This window comes from Chrysoperla carnea, chromosome 2, assembly GCF_905475395.1.
Source record: "Chrysoperla carnea chromosome 2, inChrCarn1.1, whole genome shotgun sequence".
Classification (NCBI taxonomy): domain Eukaryota; kingdom Metazoa; phylum Arthropoda; class Insecta; order Neuroptera; family Chrysopidae; genus Chrysoperla; species Chrysoperla carnea.
In genome coordinates this window covers 86,187,061-86,208,187 of record NC_058338.1, presented here as the reverse complement: position 1 = coordinate 86,208,187, position 21,127 = coordinate 86,187,061, and the positions used below count along the sequence as shown (strand labels likewise).

Here is a 21,127-nt window from a genome sequence, read left to right as displayed (position 1 = left end):
TGCGATTGAAAGTGTTCTGCCGCAGAATACAATTAATATGCAAAAATAAAATAATATTTAAATTTTTTATTGCTGTTAAGTGCTTAAAATATGTATATGCGGTTTTCAAAACAAGAAAACCAACTGAAATAAAACTTTATGAGACGATAATATAAGTGTTATAACAAATAACGCAACATAACTAGCAAATTTGTCACCCACTCTGAATAATCACCAGGTGTCAATTATAAGATTTTGCAAATATATTTTAAGATGGTTTTATTGACTATGTCCAATTTATTTCATATCTTTTGGAAATGCATTTTATTATTTAAGTGTGTTCAAAAAAGTTGGTTAATTTTGAGGGATTATTGACCCAACTAAAAGTTTATATACGAAGAGAGAAATCTTTCGATACTAAAGATGTAGAAAATTTTTTTAACATATAGTAGAAAAGATGGAAACGCTATGAAAAAGTATAAGACAGGAGGATCTTGAATATTTCTTATCTTATTGAAATTAGGTATAGGGATGAAGTACAACTAGAAACCTAAGTAAGGAATTGAGTTTAGTAGTGCGCATTCGGAAAAAAACTACTAATAATGCTGACTCAAAGGCAACTTTTTTTAGGTATTTCGATACTGAAAAAATGAAAATGATCAATGATGAGAAATTGGAAATTTTAGCAATTAATCATCCTTTTATACGTCTTTTATGAAAAATTAACTTACAAAGTCAGTTTTTTTTACCAAAAAAAAAGGGCACATTTCTCATAAACCGTACAGAGAATCGATATGAATTTTTCATAAAAGACCTATACAACGGTGAAAAATTGATAAATAAAATTTAAAATTTTTGTTATCATTTAATCAACTCTTTAAAATATTTCGATACTTACCGTAAATTAAAAATTATAACAAAAATTTAAAATTTTATTTATCAATTTAAATCATCCTTTTATACGTCTTTTGTGAAAAATTCATATGGATTCTCTGTACGGTTTAGGAGAAATTAATTATCAGTGTTTTTACAAAAAAATAATTTTCCATTTTTATGCACCGTTCTTAATTTTGGTATGATTTTAAAGCTGAAAACTTGAGGAATATTGATAAAAGTTTTTTATGTAAATGGTAACATTTTTAAAAGGACTTGATTGACCAATAATCCAACATTTATTACGACTTCTTCATATACCCTCTTGTAAAAAGAGCCGTTTTTTAATAATTAAGGCGTGTTAAATACTCATTAATTGACACACAAAATTTCCGTTTTTTGCCAGACAGTTTAGTTTTTTGCTAACACCGCGACAGATATTTCGTCATTCAAAAATTGCGTCACATGTTAAGGGGAGTGGAGGCGATCAACGAAATATGAAATTGTGTGACAAGGAACACAGGGAGGTTAAATGTTTTGTGACGTCACGCCAAGATCTAAAAACATTCTATGCGATTTAGAAACATTCTATGATTATAATATGTTCTTTTTTAGCAAATAAATCAAACTTATCCATGCATACATTTATATATAGTGTACATCAACTTATCACCCCCAGGTGTAGACATGTCAGATTATATGTGAAATATTCACTAGCTAAGAGCGCGTATACATATCTACGAAGCTAAATTGTTATATTTATTATACAACGGAAAAATATCATAAAATCATACTTACATTTTATTTAAAATAAATATATGTAAAGTAAATAAAACCATAAAAAGCACGCAACCAACATATATGGTACAGAACATTAACATGAGTGAAGAAGACGGTCCAGAATAGCAGCACGGGAGGTGGAGAAATAAATGGCCAACCGTTTGATTATGGTTGATGCTTAGCGAGTGAAGTTCATTTGACAGGTAAGTAATGGATTAAGAACCAGACAAAAAAAAATCGTTGAATTTTCTAAAGCTCAAAATTTGCGGATTGGTTATAGTAGTTGTGTACACACACATACTGCGGTCTAAGGCTAACTTACTAAGGCTGAAAATTGGTATACAGATTGTATATTGCATATAATATAATAATAATAATAACAATGGGGGTTTAACCTGCGTTTTTCTGACGCATGCCTAATCACAGAGGCCACTCACATCATTATTTGTTAATCTTTATTTATTCCATTACAAACATATTTACAATTACATTTTTGATGTGGGTGGAGTCGGTTACTTCGTTCTTTTCCAAGCGACGACAATGTGATCAATTCTGCACTCCCATTAATTATAAATTGTTCACACTGCCGCTGCCTGGATTCGAACCAACGCAACCTAAGTCTAAATAGTCCAACGTTCTAAAACTAGCGCCTTAGACCGCTCGGCCATTTAGGCTCTTATATTGCATATAGATAACAGTTATGGCAGTCGGTCAGTTCACCGTTAGAACAGGGCTGGTCAGTCATCCCTTTTTTATGAACAATAGTACAGACTACGTTAGGCTACATAGAGGTGAGCTTCCAAAGAGGCTGAAATTGAGCCATGCCCTTATGTACGCTACTTAATGGGGTCCATTAAAATACATTGTCATTTATCGGTAAATTACAAAAGATCAGAATGATGTTAAAAGATGTTTGACAAATTTTATGTCAAAAGCCATCTATGAACAGAAATCAGAAGTTACCAAACATCAGAATCAGAAGGTGACTTGCAGAGCACTGTAAAGATCACAGCGTAATTGAGAATACTGTTACTATTTTAAACTGTCATTCGGATACTTTTTTAAATAAAGCTCCCATCCGCCGAACGCGCGATAAGGAACATAGTTCCAAATAATGAAGCTGCATTAGCTTTTATAAATTTGAGGGAAGTAAGATCGATTTTACCCAAAAAGAAGGAACAGAAAATAGAGACACTTCTAATCCTAGAAAACTAGATTTACATAAATAACAGTTATCGGTCAATCGATAGCAAGAAGTCAAAACAGTTTAAGTGTATTGCCAGTACTCTTATGGATTAAACATATTAAGTTAACTTGGTATCGACAATTTGACGCTATCTTTATATATTTTTATAGACATATCATCAATATACGAGTGGACCCAATCGACCGCCCAACGGTCAGTGCCCTTTTTGCCAATGATTATTGTTATATAATAATATTATACGCACAACATAGCATATTAGTTACTAAATATTGCTTTTAGTCTTCTGTTATTGGGTACTTCTTGATGTCGCATATTTATTATTACATGTATGTTTAATATTATTTATTTATAATATGTCACTTCTGGTATACCTCCATTGAATTTTAAGTAAACATATGTATATAATGTCAATAACGTGTTATTTAATTATGATGAGTGTCAAGTAGTGATGTTCCGACTAATCGTCAAAGCCGATCATCCGACCACTTTCGTAATCTTAACCGATTTCTTATCATTTGGAACTATTTACACTTTACTTTACGGGAATCATTGTCCAATTGGTCAAAAAGATTTCATACGGGATACTTTCTTTTTGACATGATTAATTTGTTAATGAGGTATTTTCTTTTAATGAGCAATAATAATAGTACTGTCTTTATTATTTAAAAAAAACAAAAAACCGCTATGGACCGTCTAAAAGCAATAATCAAGAAACAATTCGAAATAACAGTGTCTCCAAAGCTTTAGGTGTCTCCAAGGTATGACTATCCGAAATTCGTTTAAAAATTACTTGATTTTACCCAAAAACCAATAAAATTGCCTTCTCAAAATCGAAAATTTTTGAATTAAACAATCGCAAAACGTTTAAGTATCTGGACATTAGCAGCACTGCGAAGAAAACAAAACATGTTCCGACACGTTCGCACGCAGCGGTTTCAACTTGCCTGGCCCTTTTGCAACCGACTAATTGGATATTTGGCTGATGTCGTAGTCGTCACATCTCTAGTGTAAAGTAATAGCAGATCCAATTGTAAACAGAATGGAAATTTTTTGCAAGTTTTTTTATTGTTCTAAGGTAGTTCACTCGTAAAACGGCTTTACTTAGGAATTCAATCAGGCTCATCTGAAGAGCTTTCTGTATACCATTTTTTTGTTTCCTGAGGAAATTAGACTTAGTAATTTTTATCTATAACCTCATCAAGCGAAGCCATGCTTTGAAATGAGGTTTGTTTCAAAAATATAAGCCTTAGCATTTCGAAGCTAGGTTTCGAAGTACTATTTCTAAAAAGTTGCCACTTAAAATTACAATGAGGTCAGTAAATTTGGATAATATAAACTATGACAGGCGGACAATAGACATACAGACAGATACGAATGTAATTTTATAAGGATTTCCTATTTTCATCGAATGTATGCAAACTTAAAATGGTCATTTTCATTTCATGGCAACTCTACATCTAAAATAATTGATTTTCTAATCAATAGAGTTTATTAACACCCGAAAAAAGTCACTAAATAATTTGATTAATATTTTTAATAATTTTAGTAAATAGCATCAATATTTCAAAATTAATTCATAACCAAAAACGGATATTGTAAATTTATATGATTCATTACTGATTTGTATTAACATTATATTTTTAATAATAAATAATATTTTTACATATTTTTTTTGAAGCAACTAAATATATTTTTCAACTATTATTATATTTAATATATTACTATTATTATTATTTTTATACTATTATTAAATTAATATATTTCAAACTATTTATTTATTTATATTTTATAAATATAATATTAATTGTATAATATTTAAATAATAATGTTGCGTATTTAATATTGATAATATTAAAGTTTTATTAATTTTTTTTGTAAAGTTAAAGTCATTTATTAATGAATAACAATAAAAAATATAATATATTTATTTCAAAGTAATTCAAATAACTTCCATCATATTTTCTAAACAATAATGTAAAATCGAAAATATCGTTGCTAAATTTCTATTGTTCTGTTCGTTTAAAAAATGCAATCAATATAAGCATTTAATGGCATTTTATTTTTTTTCGGATAAACAAATACGACAGTTCTGAATCTATCCGAGATACAATAATTTTGACTCGATTCGAGTGAATTTATTTTAAACAATAGACTTTAATTTAACATAAATAAAGTTTTGAGGTACTCACGATGAGGCGCACAATTTAACATTAAGAAAGACTTATCTAATTTGATTACGCGATCATGACATTATAATTTTGTGTTGTCTTGAGAAGTTATATATCAACTTTTGTATTGGGTGAAAACTTTGCCTTGTTTGGAAATTTCGATATAACCGTAAATTAAGTAATTTTTAAGCGGAAAAAACTTTATAAAAAAATAATTTAAAAGTGTCGTCTCAAAAGTCCCTACTGATTATGGAAGTAATTTGAAATAATAGTCAATTAATTATTAATTTTTTTTTAAACAAATTTTTCCATTACAAATGTCTATAAATGTAAATTAGCTATAAGAGTGGATATTATTTTCTTTGTTTTATTGGAATGTATTTCTTAAAATATTTTTAATTTTTTGAGTCATTCATTAAGTCTTAATATTATTAATATATTGATATATCTACTCATTAATTATGTCATATGATGGAGATTTACTGTTTAAATCACTTTCAATAAATTATATCCTGGAGTTAATTCAAAACTACGTCAAATGTGGTAATACCTACCTTAATTAATATTAATTTAATAAGTTTCAGGGATTTTCCAAATAATAAAAAAATACAGTTTAAAAAACACAAAAAAAACAAGCATTATTGCACAAAAAAGTGGATAAGTAAAAATTTGTTCGCTCTTTGGGTAACAAAGAAGACTTAAAAAAAAAAAAATTAAGCTGGCATGTTATGACCAGTCGACCTTCCACATGCGGAGCGGATTCTATAGATACTACACCATCGAGTCGTGTACAAAGTAATACAGAATAATTTGATTATCGATCCTGGTGATCCTGGTCAGAATACTAGGATAAAACAAATTTTCGGCAAAAGTTCGTATTTTTTTAAATGCTTATATATCGAAAACAGTAAGGTTTGGTAAAAATATCAAAAGTCAAAAAGTGTTTAGAATTGTCCAAAATAAAAATTAATATAGTTTTTAGATCAAATTTTTGATCAAAACCAAAAAATAATCTTTATTTTCGCCAATAACCAATTTTCTTCATCTTCGTCAATAACGAATGCTTATAACTCCAGAACGGTGAGGTTTGGTTAAAAATGCCAAGAATAAAAAAATGCTGGGAATTGTCCATAATATTAAAATACTTTTCTTAATGCAAAAAAAAAAAGAGAATGTGGTGTCCGGAAGTAGTGTATTTCTGTCCAACCCTATGGGCGTAAATCGAAAAAGCACAAGTTCGCATGAATATGATTTTGTTGAGTACACTCAGACTAACATTTCCAACTTGCTCCCATAAAAATCTACTGAGGAGGAGTCGATTCCGTAGACTGTTTTTGTTTTTATCGGTTTTCTTTTCTCGGTTAATAAGCTTGTTAAAAAAAAGATAATACTTATGTTACACAAGGGTTTTCTAAATTGATATTTGAAACAATTATACTTTGGATTAAATAAAATGGATGGAATTTAAAAAATAAGGGAATTTTTCCCAACTTTAAACAAACTATAAACTTACCGATGCAACAATAGTGACTAAATATCGTTGAATTTTTTCATAATCTAAGGAACGATTAACTGTCACTTGTCCTTGATGTGGTAAGTTAATACTAAAATATCCAAAACCGTCAGCAGTTGTAATACGTTCCGTTCCAATACCATCATTAACACCCAATTCCTGATTACTGTTGCCTTCAACAATAAAATATTCCACTAAACTGTTAACCCCTGCATCAGCATCCGTTGCTAAGATATTCTGAAAGATCGTTGTTCCAACGGGTGTTAACTGTAAATAAAAAAAACAAATTGTTATTGATTTATTTTTAAATATATCGAAATGCATTTATGTTGAAAACTACTCTTGGCTCTTCAATTTACTTAGAAAGTACACTAGAGTTCTAATAACTTTCGAAGGACGAACCAATTGAAAATAAAAACATTCGTTTGAATTGTATTCGTAATTTTATATGAAGTTTCTTATATTCTGATTTAATAACATCTGCTAATTTACTTTTAATTTTCAAGGATATACAAATTACAGATGAAATTAAAATGTCGTAATAATACTGATCATAAAACATTTTCTTAGGAGTCGATTGAGAAAAATCGATTTATTTTTTAATTATTTACTTCAAGGGCTCAAGCAATTAAAATAAAATTATTAAATATTTAAATGGAACAATTTTTTTCGAAGATCACAGGTATGAAGAAAAAACTACAGGGTATCAAAAAAAAACTTCCACTGAAAATTATTTACATAAATAATTTTGTCTGAGATCTACACAACAGTTTCGCGATGTAGCGCGAAGTTGGGTGAGAGGAACGAGAATGTGGAGTCTCACCTGGCCTCGCTTCGTCTTCTACCCGAGACAAAGACAAAACGAGTCACTCACGCGAGAGAAGTATTGGGATATCGCCAACCAGTATGGGCCGGACGCTCATACTGCATTGACTCGTCCGTCATTACTATTCCTAATGTTACTACTCCCTTATGATCAAATCAGTATGGCGTTTACACCAATACAGACATAGTGTTATCCACAAAAAATTTCTTACCGTGGTACAGAATTCACATTATGCCATTTTATGCTAATAAGTTTAAATTATTCCGAGAACCTTTTTTGTTTTTGAATGGATTTGGTAGGGGACACATTGTATATATTAATTATTATGTTATAAAAAATTGTTCAACAACAAATCTGTACCCTACGGAGTTTTAGAATATACTTAAATCTTTTTTGCTTCAAAGTGTGTTAAACAGATTCTACTTTATGTATCGTAAGAAAACAGGTGTTCTATTCAAATTGAATATGTTTAAATAAATAAAAATTATAATAAATCGATATTGATTTATTTTGAATTAGATGTGACTAAAAAAATTGCCCAACCTATTAAAACACCAAATTATTGTAATTAATTTTTCTTTTTAATATATGATAATAAAGTAATGGGGGAATTATTTTGCTAAGCGAAGAGCAAACGCTAGATTTAATAATTAAGCTGGATTTCTATAGGCATGGAATAAATAGATGAATATTAAGAAACCGTAGTCATTTACAACAAAACTGTTCAAATAACTTGAAAATTGAACTTTGGTAGTTTGAACTTGTAAATTTGTAGTTTTTTAAATGAACCTTGTACAAATAGAACTTTTACAATTTGAACTTTGGCCGCTTAGAACTTTAAAAACTTTAAGAACTTGCTAATTCGACTTCATTAGAGGCATCGTCAACCTGCGGATCACAAGGTGGGCATCATCATTGGGTGAACGTATGCGCCAAAAAATCCACAGATTCGTCCTAATTTGACACCATTAGTGGCATGGCTAAAGCGCGGATCACAAGATAAATACAATAATAGGAACGCGATCCACGATATTATGGTGTTTCGATACCAAAACGTAAGTGTTATCAAAATACTGAGATTTTGTGTGTAAATTAATGAGTTTTTATTACGCCTTCTGTATAAATTCCAAATCAATTCTCTGTACGGTCTACGATAAATTAATTATTAAAAACTACCCTCTCAACATGGAGGTATGAAGTAATCATAATAAATGTTGGTTTTAAACTCAATAAGTGCATTTAAAATAGTTTTACCATTTACATAAAAAATCTTTTCAATATTCCTCAAGTTTAAAGTTTTAAAATCATACCAAAATTAAAAACTATGCATAAAAATGATAAAAACACTGACTTTGATAGTTAATTTCTTTTAAACTATACAAAGAATCGATATAAATTTTACACGTAAAGGCGTATAAAAGGATGACTAATTGATAAATAAAATTTCAAATCTTTGGTAAAATTTTCACTTTACGGTATCGAAATATCTTAAAATTAAAAAAAAAAAATTTAATTTTGTTGGTTAAAAAAACTGACTTTGATACTTAGTTTCTCATAAACCGTTCAGAATTGATATGAATTTTCCAAAAAAGACGTATTTAAGAATGATTATTAATTGATAAATAAAATTTCAAGTTTCATTTTTTCGGTATCGAATCTTAATAAGAAATGTTTTTCAAATAAAATATATAAAATGAAATTAAAATTTGTATTTTCACTTTGAACGAAGAACAAATAGAAATTTTATCCAATTACAAGTAATATATGGTTTACTGTATAGTTTTGTTTTAATTACATTATTTGTGCAAGTAATTTGCAATGTATAAACTAAAAAAACAAAAACAGTAGCGCCATATATACATGAACATTTATTATAGCTGTCTACATTGTTTACATTGCCATAAGATATAAATTGTTAGTCATATAAATATAATTTGTCAAAATTTTTCTAAATTCCTCTGTTATAAAATATAACTAGTCGGAATGTTTTCAAACTAAGCTAAGTAATGAGTGACCTATGCTGGATTTAAATTTATTATTAAACGATGTAAATGATTTATCATAGACATAATTTGACAAAGGTATTCCAACAGATTCTCACTTGTTTATATTGTTTTATTTTCGTTCTTTGATTCCACAAATATCCTTATTATTGATTGACCGTATTTGTGAATTATCTAAAAATTGAACCCAAACGAAAAAGCAGTTCAGAAAAGTGTTACCATAAGCATATTAACTACAAGTAGAGAACATATGGGACACCCGGTAGGAACTATGTTATTTTCGCTGTATATATTTTATATTTTACAAAACTTACTTAATTTAAGTTTAATTAAGAAATAAAATTTATAGACGTGAATGGGTTTCAACTTGACGACATAAAAAGCAAAAACAGTAACCACAAGATCACAGCCTTATTGAAAATATTATTAATATTTCAAATTAGTAAAGTATAAAAAAAGTGTAGGCCGAACCCCTTTTTAAGGAACATAGTCTCAACACCAATTAAGTCATTGTTTTTTGGGACATATATTTTTACTACATCTTCATCTTCAGATTTTCAGAATTTTTTAAACAGTAAAACACATAGCCAAAGTCTTTTTTAGTATCCTAGAAGTTTTTTATTTAAAATAGGGGATAATCCTGATGTAAAATTGACCATATTACCCATACAAATGTAAAACTAGACTTGATACCATGATAATATTTGAAAGTGAAATTAAAATTGATTAAAAAATGAAGATGTTTTTTAAAAACCAATTTCACCTTTCTATTCGTGAAGTGAGAATTTTTCACTTGAAGTGATAAATTTAGTCCGTTCCCGCATTACCGCTAATAAAGCATGATAAAAAGCATGATTCATATTGTGTGACTGAGATTAAATTAAAATTAAGTTCGTTGTATCCCATGTGCCACCCTTTCCGAGGACTATATGGTTAGTGTAAACGGCATAAATTCTTGCATAAATTTGCTAAAATAAAAATAAAGAATATTAAAAAAACTGTGATTTAACAGTGCGTGACACGATTAACTAAGTGCATTTTTATATAAATGTATCTACATAAACATATTATTATTTTACAATCCTAGCCTTTAAAAAGAAACTTTAACGCATACGATTAAGATAAAATTGAATTACAGTAAGCCTATTAGCAAAAAGAACCTGCTTTTATTAGATAACAAGGAAGGATATTATTAGTACCTACTAAACACAGGCTATTAACTTACACCGTACAGAATGTAAGTAAAAGTATGAGGACTTTAGGCAGTCTATAAACTGGTGTTCAGCCTGAAAAATAAGTTAAGTCTTCAATCTAGACCCAACCGTTCAGTGAAATTTCTTCCAATTATAATAAATATTTATTGTTTTGTTTATTCGTAAAATGCACTTAATTTCCATTTGTATTAACCACAAAAATTCAAAACTGAGAAAAAATTAACAAGTGAGATAAGAATTGATACATTCTAAGGTGTTTCGATACAAAACGAAAGTGTTGCCAAAAAACGGAAATTTTGTGTTTCAATTAGTGAGTATGTAATATTCCTTCTGTATGAATTTCAAGTCGATTCTAAGTACGATTTACGATAAATAATGATTAAAAACAGCACTTTTTCGAGGTAATATAGGAAGAAGTTGTAATAAATGTTGATTTTTTAGTCAATAAGTGGTTTTAAAAATGGTACCATTTACATAACAAACTTTTATCAATATTCCTCAAGTTTTAAGCTTTAAAATCATACCAAAATTAAGAACTGTACATAAAAACTTTGATAGTTTCTCCTAAGCCGTACAGAGAATCGGTATGAATTTTTCACAAAAGACGTATACATATAAGAATGATTAATTCATAAATAGAATTTCAAATCTTTGATATCATTTTCAAAATACGGTAGATACCGAAATACCTTAAAGAGTTGAAAAGAAAATGATACCAAAAATTTTAAATTTTATTTATCAATTATCAACCTTGTATAGGTATCATAACGATATGAAGTTGTTGGTATACAGAAGTCTAGTAGACCAGTCAAAGTATTTCTCTAAGTCAAAAAATAGATCTCTAGGTCAAAGTAGACAAAATTCGTTTCAATGCAAATTGACTAGCCGATTTATAATTTTGAAGAAATGCCTATTACAAAGTCTGATCGATTTGTTTGTGGCATTGTAGCTCTTAAACGGATGAACCCATTTTAATTTTTTTTTTTTGAAAGATAATTTGATCGAGGGGGTTTTTAGCTATGCTTCAAGGAAGTCTACTCAGTCACTTAAAGATCTTTGTCTTTCAAGTTGTTTTGGTTACAAAGCCAGGTTCGATCGATTTGTCTGTGACATCGTAGCTCCTGAACGGATGATTTTGGTATTTTGGAAAGGTAATTTGATCAAAATTTTTCTTGGCCATGTTCTGCTTGAAGATATTTTAAACGGCTCAGCTGATCACATCGATAAAATAATTTAAATAGGCCAAATTTATTTGATCGTTCTGGTACTTTCCGAGCTTCTATGTACTAAATTTCACAACGTTTTATTATAAGATACACCCTGTTAATAAATACTATTTTAATAAAAAATAAAAAAGTTCTTATTTATTTTTTTTTTTAATGTTTACTACTTTTTGCATAATTAACTTTATTGGAATCTTGTTTCTCTTGAAGATTTTCATTTAAAAGAATTCAAAAATTACACCAATGAATAAACAAAAAGTTGATAATGTATTTAATACCTGATAATTGTAAAAATTTTACTTACAATCAAAATGCATGTACATTTTTTATTGGAGAAATAAATTTGAAGAAGTACCAAGTTGTACATTGATTATTCATATGATTTTCTTTTCAGCTTATCTATTATTAATTTTATGGTTCTATAAGTTTAGATAAAGTTTTTTTTTTAGTTTTATTTATTATGGTATGATTATTAAATTTTCTTACATCTTTCGATGATTTTGACCCACCTTCAGAACTTTATGCGTCTTGTAAGCACAAAACAAATAATAATTCAATAGAATTGGATTTTGATATTCAAAAAAAGATGGACGATGTAATCAAGGAGAATTAATTATGATCGGTCGACTCCTGGACGATACATAATATTTTTATTTTTATTTTCAATTCAATATAATAATAACTGGACATATTTTATAAATAATAATAATAACGTGTATGAGAATAGATAGATTACTTATTACATTCAATATTTACGCTTCAATAATTTTTTAGTTAATATTATATCTATCATATTTATAATAAATAGTGTCTTGCATTAACTCTATTCACTACAGACTGTGCCTTATTAATTTTAATTGTGTAATAGTTCGTTTCACAATATGCCATGTGTGTGGTTAAAACGTTTCAAAGTGACGCTTTAAACGAAAGATACTTTTGCCTAAGACTATGAAAAAGTACTGACACACTGGTGTTCCAACTGTGGCAATGGGATGAACCCGGACTAACTAGAGATGGTATTCCTTACAAGGAAATACAAAATCCACTCCATCCCTCTTCCAAAAGTGAGGGGGCTGAGCCTTATACTACCGGAGGAACCCAAATATCTTGGTATCATATTAGACCGATAGCTTCAATGAAGATCCCTTGAAAAGATCCCGAATGGCAACTATGGTACTGTAAACTTGAAAAATGACCATGGAGAAATAGTTGGGCTTGAATCCTTAAGTGGATCACTGGCTTTAAATCTAAAACCACAGGTTTAAAATGCTTCAGCTCAGTCTATTAAATTTCAAAGATAGCACAGGACTGTCGGACGTTCTTAAATGAGCTGGCGACACAAAGGAATGTGAACTTGGTATGAATATACCAGCATACAGGGACATTTTAGGAAATTGTAAAGCCAACGAGCTTGGTAGAAATGGAACAATGCTGGTGAACACAAGCATCAATAGGAATCCGGGATAAACAAAGGAGGTATTCTTTGTATCAGGTTTCAAGAATTATCTTTACTTAAAATCTTCAAATATTACAACTTTTCTACAATAAGAACTATTTTGTTACATAACACTTTAAAACAATGATTCACATTACATATAATATATAAATAAACATATATATATTATTAAAGTATAAGCGCATAAAACTTCAATTAATATCACGTTTAAATTCTATTATTATTTTTCATTATTAAAATATATTTATTGTACTTTTTCTAACAACATATTATAAAAGATTTTTCAACAAATATACACTATACATAGGTAACTTCCTTTTCGATTATCGCGATAAATATACTAAATCGTCGTTCGTTGTTCGTTCGGTTGTTCTCTTGTTGATTTCAAGAATAAAAAATAAGGAATATAAAAACAAAAACTAATAGTTAGTTATTATTATACAGTAGTTGTCTAAGAATTGATTACAAATATAAATTATAAAATTATGATTACTTTTCATATTTGTGTTTTATAGCTTTTACTAGCCGTTAACCGTTCGCATTGTTGGAGGATTCCAACTTTATAAATAAACATCAACATATAATATTTGTTCTTATCCCCTTGATTTCTGGATCTCCATAAAGCCTCCTTGACTGCGTAGTCATGTCTGACTTCGATATGAGAGGATTAAGAAGGATGGGGAAAGTCAAAATGGCTTCTGGTCTCGTTTTAAATTCCGTACTCAGAGCTCGCAATGTGATAGTTTCACCCTTTCATACATGTATAAAACAAAGAGGGAATGTGTACTGTGTTATGGTTATGTGTTACTGTGTGTGATTGGTATTGTATGTGTACAACTTCAAGTGATGAGTCTGACCGGCTGTGTACATGTACACATATACAATCCCTGTTTGCTTTATACATAAGAACGTTTATAAGAACTCTTCTTACTCCATATAATATAAGTGGCTAACGATATAGTTTACAAACAGTATACCTCTAAAGATATAATATAAGGTAATATGGTTCACATAATACATCCTGTAATTATCCCTCTTTTATAGAAGGGGAATTCCCCTTTCACAAGGGACAAAGGAAGGCGGGGATAAAGTGGCTGCAAGTTAAAAGCACTAGTTGCAGGGCTAATATAGTAAATATTCATCATTTTGATAATTCAAACTCATAGCGCGGATTTAATATTACGTTCAGAAGTTATTCGATTGAATATACAGACACACCAACGACTTCATATTTAATGTTTATAGGCGTTAGTTATGAATGTGTGTAAAATTGTTATAATGAGAGAACATATAGAATATAGATAGATATATGTGTATATTTTAATAAATATAATTACTTATTAGAATTACTTATACTTGAATATCTTTTTAAGTTTGACCATATTTTCAGAATGCTGTACCATAAAGATTTGGAAGAATTGCCTGGAGTGTTCCAGTCTAGGGTTAGTACGCTGATTATATTACATAGCCTTCTTAAGGTGTGGTCTATCCACCCGAATTTTCATTTCTTTATTATTCCGTAGATAGGACTTTGGCTTGCCTTTCTCATCAGTTACTCGTTTGTGATTTTTTCTGACCAGTGTATGTTGAAGATTGTTTTGCGACATTTGTTTGTGAATATCTATAGTTTATTTGAGATAGTTTTTGTCATTTTCCAGGTCTGGCAGCCAAACAATAACACTGATTTTACATTAGTCTCGAATATTTGGAGGTTATTCAATTGTAGCCCACATAATTTAAAACTATAACTAAAAAAATATTTTAATATTCCAAACTAATTTTGGGCCATACTTTTCAAAGTTTTGGTCCAATTTAACGAAACTGCAATATTTTTCAAAATTTCACTTTCATAGTTTCCACAATTGGCACAAGGACTAGTTTAGCGAGTTACTAGTACAAAAAATAGAAAAAACGACCCAAAATTAGTGGGTTTCAAAAAAAATTTCATTCAAATCGACCAAAATTTGGCCAAGATATCGAAAAATTGACTTTTTATACTTCATGACGTCATTAAAATTTAGAAATCTGATTTTGCTCTATCATACACAAATTTTATCCTATTTTAGAACATAAATATTTTAAATTAAAAAAGTTTTCATGTTCTAAAAGATGAATTATTGAACTCTTAAATGTATCTATTTGAAATTTCATACCTAACTTCATGTTTCCAATTACTTGTTGACTTCACGGTTAATTTTTATATAACACGCTGATTTTATTAAAATACACAAGTTTAACACACGTTTCAAATAATATGGTAGATCTAATTGCAATTTCATATTGTTTTTATTTTTAGATATGTATTTTTTCTTTTTTTTTTGCTATATTATTTGTATGTATACATATTGAAGACGCCACCATATTGTTTTATGGTTATTATTTATATCTTTAAACAATCATTAATAATTTAAAAACCATAATTATTGATGCTTAACACAAATATCGCTTTTTACAATAAAAATTTGTAGTTAATTTAAACTGAAAATCATCAGTTTTATTGGTTTCTGATTCTTAGTTTTAACTTTAAATTTAAAAACAATTAAAACTCGAATAAAAAAGTTCACTCGCAATCTTAAAAATCATTACAAAGATTGAGTAACATGAAACATTCCAACGTCCAGAAATGAGCAGGTGAAAGAAATGAATGTTAGAATGGTGTGGGTACCAGGACACAGAAATAAAGTGAAACGTTTTTGTAATACTACAAGACAGATTTTATCTGAATACAATCCTAGACGTTTTGAAGATATATATCGCGTCCAAGGGCCTCTATTAGCAAAATTGTTGGAGCTGTTATAGGACACTGGTTAGGTGGCAGGCACGCTGAACGCCTGAGCCTGATAGTGTATCACGACTAATAAATGAGCTGTCACAGGGGAGATGGAAAAAAAGATATCCCAACCTTTCTACCACTGCCCAGCTGTGACCCTGAGGAGATGGACTCATTTGAGCCATTCTTTCTTTCAAAACCTCTCTAACCTGAAGACCGTTGACGTCATAGGATTCCTGCTGTTCATGTTTATAGAGAAGGGGCTAGGGATGGGATTTTTTTTGAACGGACAACCTGAAATGGATTTATAAACAGCAGGTGTTACCATTTCGATGTCAACTACAGCAAAGAGATCCATGTTAAGTAAGACGACAGTATGGTAGTGAGTGGTTCAATTCGACAAACTTTGTTAAGTATAGTCGTAGGAGTTACTCCGCAGGAATTTGGATCAATATACACAATGGAAACAAACAATCAAAATCAGATTAGCCGTTTCCGAGATTAACAAAAACGTCACTATTTAGGACACCGTTAAAGCAGGAGTTTCATGACCATTAATTCAAAAAGAACGTACCCACTTGTGTCAGCGAAGTTTATAAGAATAACAATAACGATACTTGCAAAGCTTAGAGTTAAGAATTGTGGGGAAAAATGAGGACAAATTTTAAATATAATTCAAACAAAATTAATTAAAGAGAACTAATTAATTTTGTTTTAGAAAGTTAAAAACTTGGAACTAAACTTGGTAGACTTTGATATATATTTCATATATACAGGGTTTGTATTTACAGACCTTGCTTTAATGTTTGTTTCCAGTAACATCATAATTTCATAAATAAATAGCGAAATAAAATGGAAATATTGAACATATATAACAACTAAAGGCTGTATCTTGTTGCAATGTTTTACTACAACTGTGAGTTCTTTCTTATATGAACAAATTAGATTAATAATTACACTCAGTATTTTTTAACTCTGTTATTAATTATCATTAAATAAAAACCATTGTACAGGACGGCTTGCAGTTAAAAATGAAATACACATAGTTTCTTAAACATTTGCAAGAAGTGTACTAAATTATGATATCATTGTTTCTATGGTAAGCCGGTAAACAAAAAATAAGGTATTCTGGGTATTCGACACAAATTATACAGTACTTTTCACCTCATTAAACTGGATAAAATGCCCTTTACAGTATGGACGATAGTAAGAGTTTAAGGATTCTATCGTAATACAATTCATGCTTTCCCTAATGATGTCAGTAGTACAATTTTATGTTAATGGATAGCATGCTTTTTAAGAGAAAATAGTTTTTGTGTGCCGAAATTAAAGAGAAAACTGTTTTTTATTGATTTTTATTTTAGATTAATTACTAAGGTAACTTAAAATCCACCTATTTATTCAACTCCTGCGGAAATTCAGTTTTAGCATGTCAGCGGTTGTTGCAACAAATGTATCGCACCCTTTGTGGTGCTCTATATATTAAAAGCGAAGGCTGATATTAATTCTTACGTCAATCGATTTGTCTATTTAATACCTCTTCAATGAGATCCTACTCGATAGGTTTTGAGTGAAAATAAGACAAAATAGTGCCAAAAATCGGCCATTTTAATTTCTATAATAGGGGATCAGATTAAATTTTTGTTATAACTTCAGATAAAGAATTCTCACTTCACGAATAGAAAAGTGAAGTTGGTTTTGAAAAATCTTTTACTAGTATGTAAGATATGAACGTTTAAAATTCCTCATTAAACAAAGAAGAAGAAGAAGAAGGTATCCGGTAATGACGTCATACGTGGGTATCGCCATAGAGATTACACATAAAACTTTGTTTTGCTAAAGGAAGATGGGAAACACTTGAATACGATCTTTGATTGCTTATAACTTCTTTGTTTTTTAATCAATTTTAATTTCACTTTCAAATTTTGTCATGGTATCAAGTATAGTTTTACATTTTAATAGGTAATATGCCCAATTCGACATCAGGATTAACCTCTATTTTGATGTAGCCTCTCAGAAGTAAACCAAATCTTGCGACACTTTTCAAGCTAAAATTCATCAAGCTGCTTATACCAGTCTTCCACAGAAATATTCAGACATACTCGAAAAACATGACTCTCTATCAGACGAAGTAAAAGACCATCTTAGGTTAGGTTAAGTTAGGTTTGGTTATATTGGCTGTCCACGAAGGCACACTTAGGCTATAGAGCCCATTGTGATACCATATATGTGTTTTACCACCTGTCCGCTGATAATTTCATTTCCTCAATTTCAGAGGCTGAGTGCACTTCTTTCATACATATACCATGCACTACACTAGCTCATCATTAATTAAATTAATTTTTGTTGTGAACGGCGGGAATCGAACACGCTACTCTGAGCATACCGCGGACGGAATTGATTACGCCTTAATCAAAAGAGCTAATAGGGCGACAAAAGAGACCTTCTTAATATCACAAAATATTTTTAGTATTATAAACTTAAATAATAGTAATTCATAATTTGTTTCATATACCAAGCCAATGTCCACTCTATGCATGTACTTTTAAATATGGAATTTTAAATTTTCTCCATCCAAACCACTTTATTGGGTGGGTGGTCAAATTGCGTACGTTGCGCTTTATTATAACTTACCTTATATATGAAATCTTATACAAAATGTTAATTATTTATAAGTGGTAAGTAAGTAACTTGTTTTTATATTTTTCAATTATATATATTTTTCTCATTTTTGATTTTTTCCCTTTTCAGAATTTTTAATGTAAAAGGTTATTATATGTGGAATATGAATTTTAAATAATTTTTGTAATTAAGTAAATTGTTATGTTACAAGTAATAATAATGTTTTAAAAATAAATGAATAAAAAAATTTTTATGATCACTTATTATATGCTTGCTATTATTTTCAAGTTCGTACCTTGTATTTTTTTAATCACTACATTTTATTTTTCGTTAAACTTTACTTTGTGTCTTTAGTCTCCGATCGTATTACCAGCATAAATGATATAGAATCAAGAACTTTAACTCTTCTTTCTCCTTACTTTTTTCAAATTTTCGTTAATCAAGTGAAAATAGACATTTAATTATTAATATAAAATAAAAATATATTAATTGAATTTATATTAGGCTTTTGGTAGTACATACTAAATTTATATTAGGCTTATGGTAGTACATACTAAAACTTGGATTTAATTATAAATTAGATTGAATCTCTTCAGAATGAACGCAGGTTTGACAAATTTTGAGATCAAATAAATAAACTTGTAGGCATACACTAATAATAAAATTATTTTTTATTTTTTTATTATTTTAATTATTTATTATAAAAATATATTATAAAATATTAATATTTGCATTTATGCATCCAGATAAAAAATTAGGTTATGGATGGATATCTTTTTAATTTTATCGTTAAATCACCAAAAAAATATATAAAACATGTCAAAATGCCAAAAATAACTATTGATAACTGTTCATAGCAATCAAACAAAAATCAAATTTTATGTCAAAACCCATCAATGAAAAGTGATTAGAAGCTACCAACGATAAAATTAGAAGTTATTTAACAAAGTAGAATTAAAACAAAAAATTTATTGACGTGGATGGGTAACGACTGGACAATCTTCCGCATCGAAGAAGCGAGCATCGTATCTACAAGACTACGGCATGATTGAGAATATTATAAATATTTCAATAAAAAACCAAAAAAAGAACGAGAGGTGTCGTGGGATACCCGGTAGAACTATATTTCTTTCGTATCTTGGCTCATTATGAATGTGCCAAGCGCTTACTTTTTTTATTTGCATGATATTTTTCTGAAAAATTTAAGTTTTTAATTTCAGTTTTAAGGTTTTTATAAAGTCAAATACTTGTTTGTATATTTAAAGAATTTAATTTTATGTCTTTTTCTAGTTTTTACTGTATGAATTAATTTTAGTATTATTTAAAAAAAGACATATTTCTGATTAATTAGTCAACCCAATCTGTTCATACATTACATTTGGTTTTATCAGGATATTTATTATGACACAACTCAATTTTTTTAAATGATAAAACATAATATTTTGACTAAAAATACAAATTGACAAATTATAAAAATATTTTTGCATTTTCTCTAAATTAATGGCAACCTGAAGTGATTGAAAAATTTTAGTTTCTTAGGTAACCTAGATGCAAAAGATTGGTTTTTGGTGTAATTTTTATGGCTTTTTTGTTGTTGCAGTTTTAAAGGTTTTACCTCCCAACCATCAAACAAATCAGAATGATAACGTGGGATAAGAAACATAGTTCCAAGTAGTATTATTAATATTTCAATAATAAACTATTTAAATAATCAACTTCAATAAAAAAAGTTTCGGTCGGATATTTTTTGTCCAGCCTCGGAACACGCAATAGGGAATACAGTTCCAAAATTATTATTGCATTTTTTAATGCAAATTGAAACAATAAAAGGGGGCTGTTTAACAATTTTTCTAACTTCTCGTAATTTTATACTTTTTAGTACTTTCAGTTTTTCTTGAATTTTTTTTTTCCAATTTTTTATTAACATATAATTATATCTTCTGGGTATAAATATATATCAAATATAAAATTTTATATTCATGCAAATTCAGGGTGGAGTCCCTATAACTATCCTTCAAAATATTCTAAAGTATAGATACCCATTTTTAGACAATAATGTCATATAAATTGATTATAAATATCATAAAATAATTATATAATTATACATAAACGAACATAATGATTTGTTAAATCATACGATTAAGTAATAATATACGTCTTTATTTGTATAAAATCATTGTAAATATATTTGTTATGAAAAATGTATGACTAATAATAACTAAATATCAAATTTAATAATTATTAATATATATATATATATATATATATATATATATATATATATATATATATATATATATATATATATATATATATATATATATATATATTATAGAAGTTTAATATAATATGTTAACAATTGTAAAATATTATTAACAATTGAATATATCAATTATAAAATTGTATTTTTATTTAAATTTTGGATAGACAGGCGCCACCAAATCTACCGTACATCATTGAATAAAATGAAAAAAATCTATCAATAAAATTAAG

The 21,127-nt window shown here is 28.6% G+C and overlaps 1 protein-coding gene across 1 annotated transcript in view; it reads right to left on the bottom strand.

The window, feature by feature from the left end:
- The window catches only part of LOC123293007 (cadherin-99C), a 182,991-nt gene that overhangs the window by 33,936 nt on the left and 127,928 nt on the right, over positions 1-21,127 (bottom strand). The window contains exon 6 of the mRNA XM_044873722.1: positions 6,521-6,787. Coding sequence (XP_044729657.1) covers positions 6,521-6,787 — 267 coding nt within the window. The remainder of the gene's footprint in view (positions 1-6,520; positions 6,788-21,127) is intronic.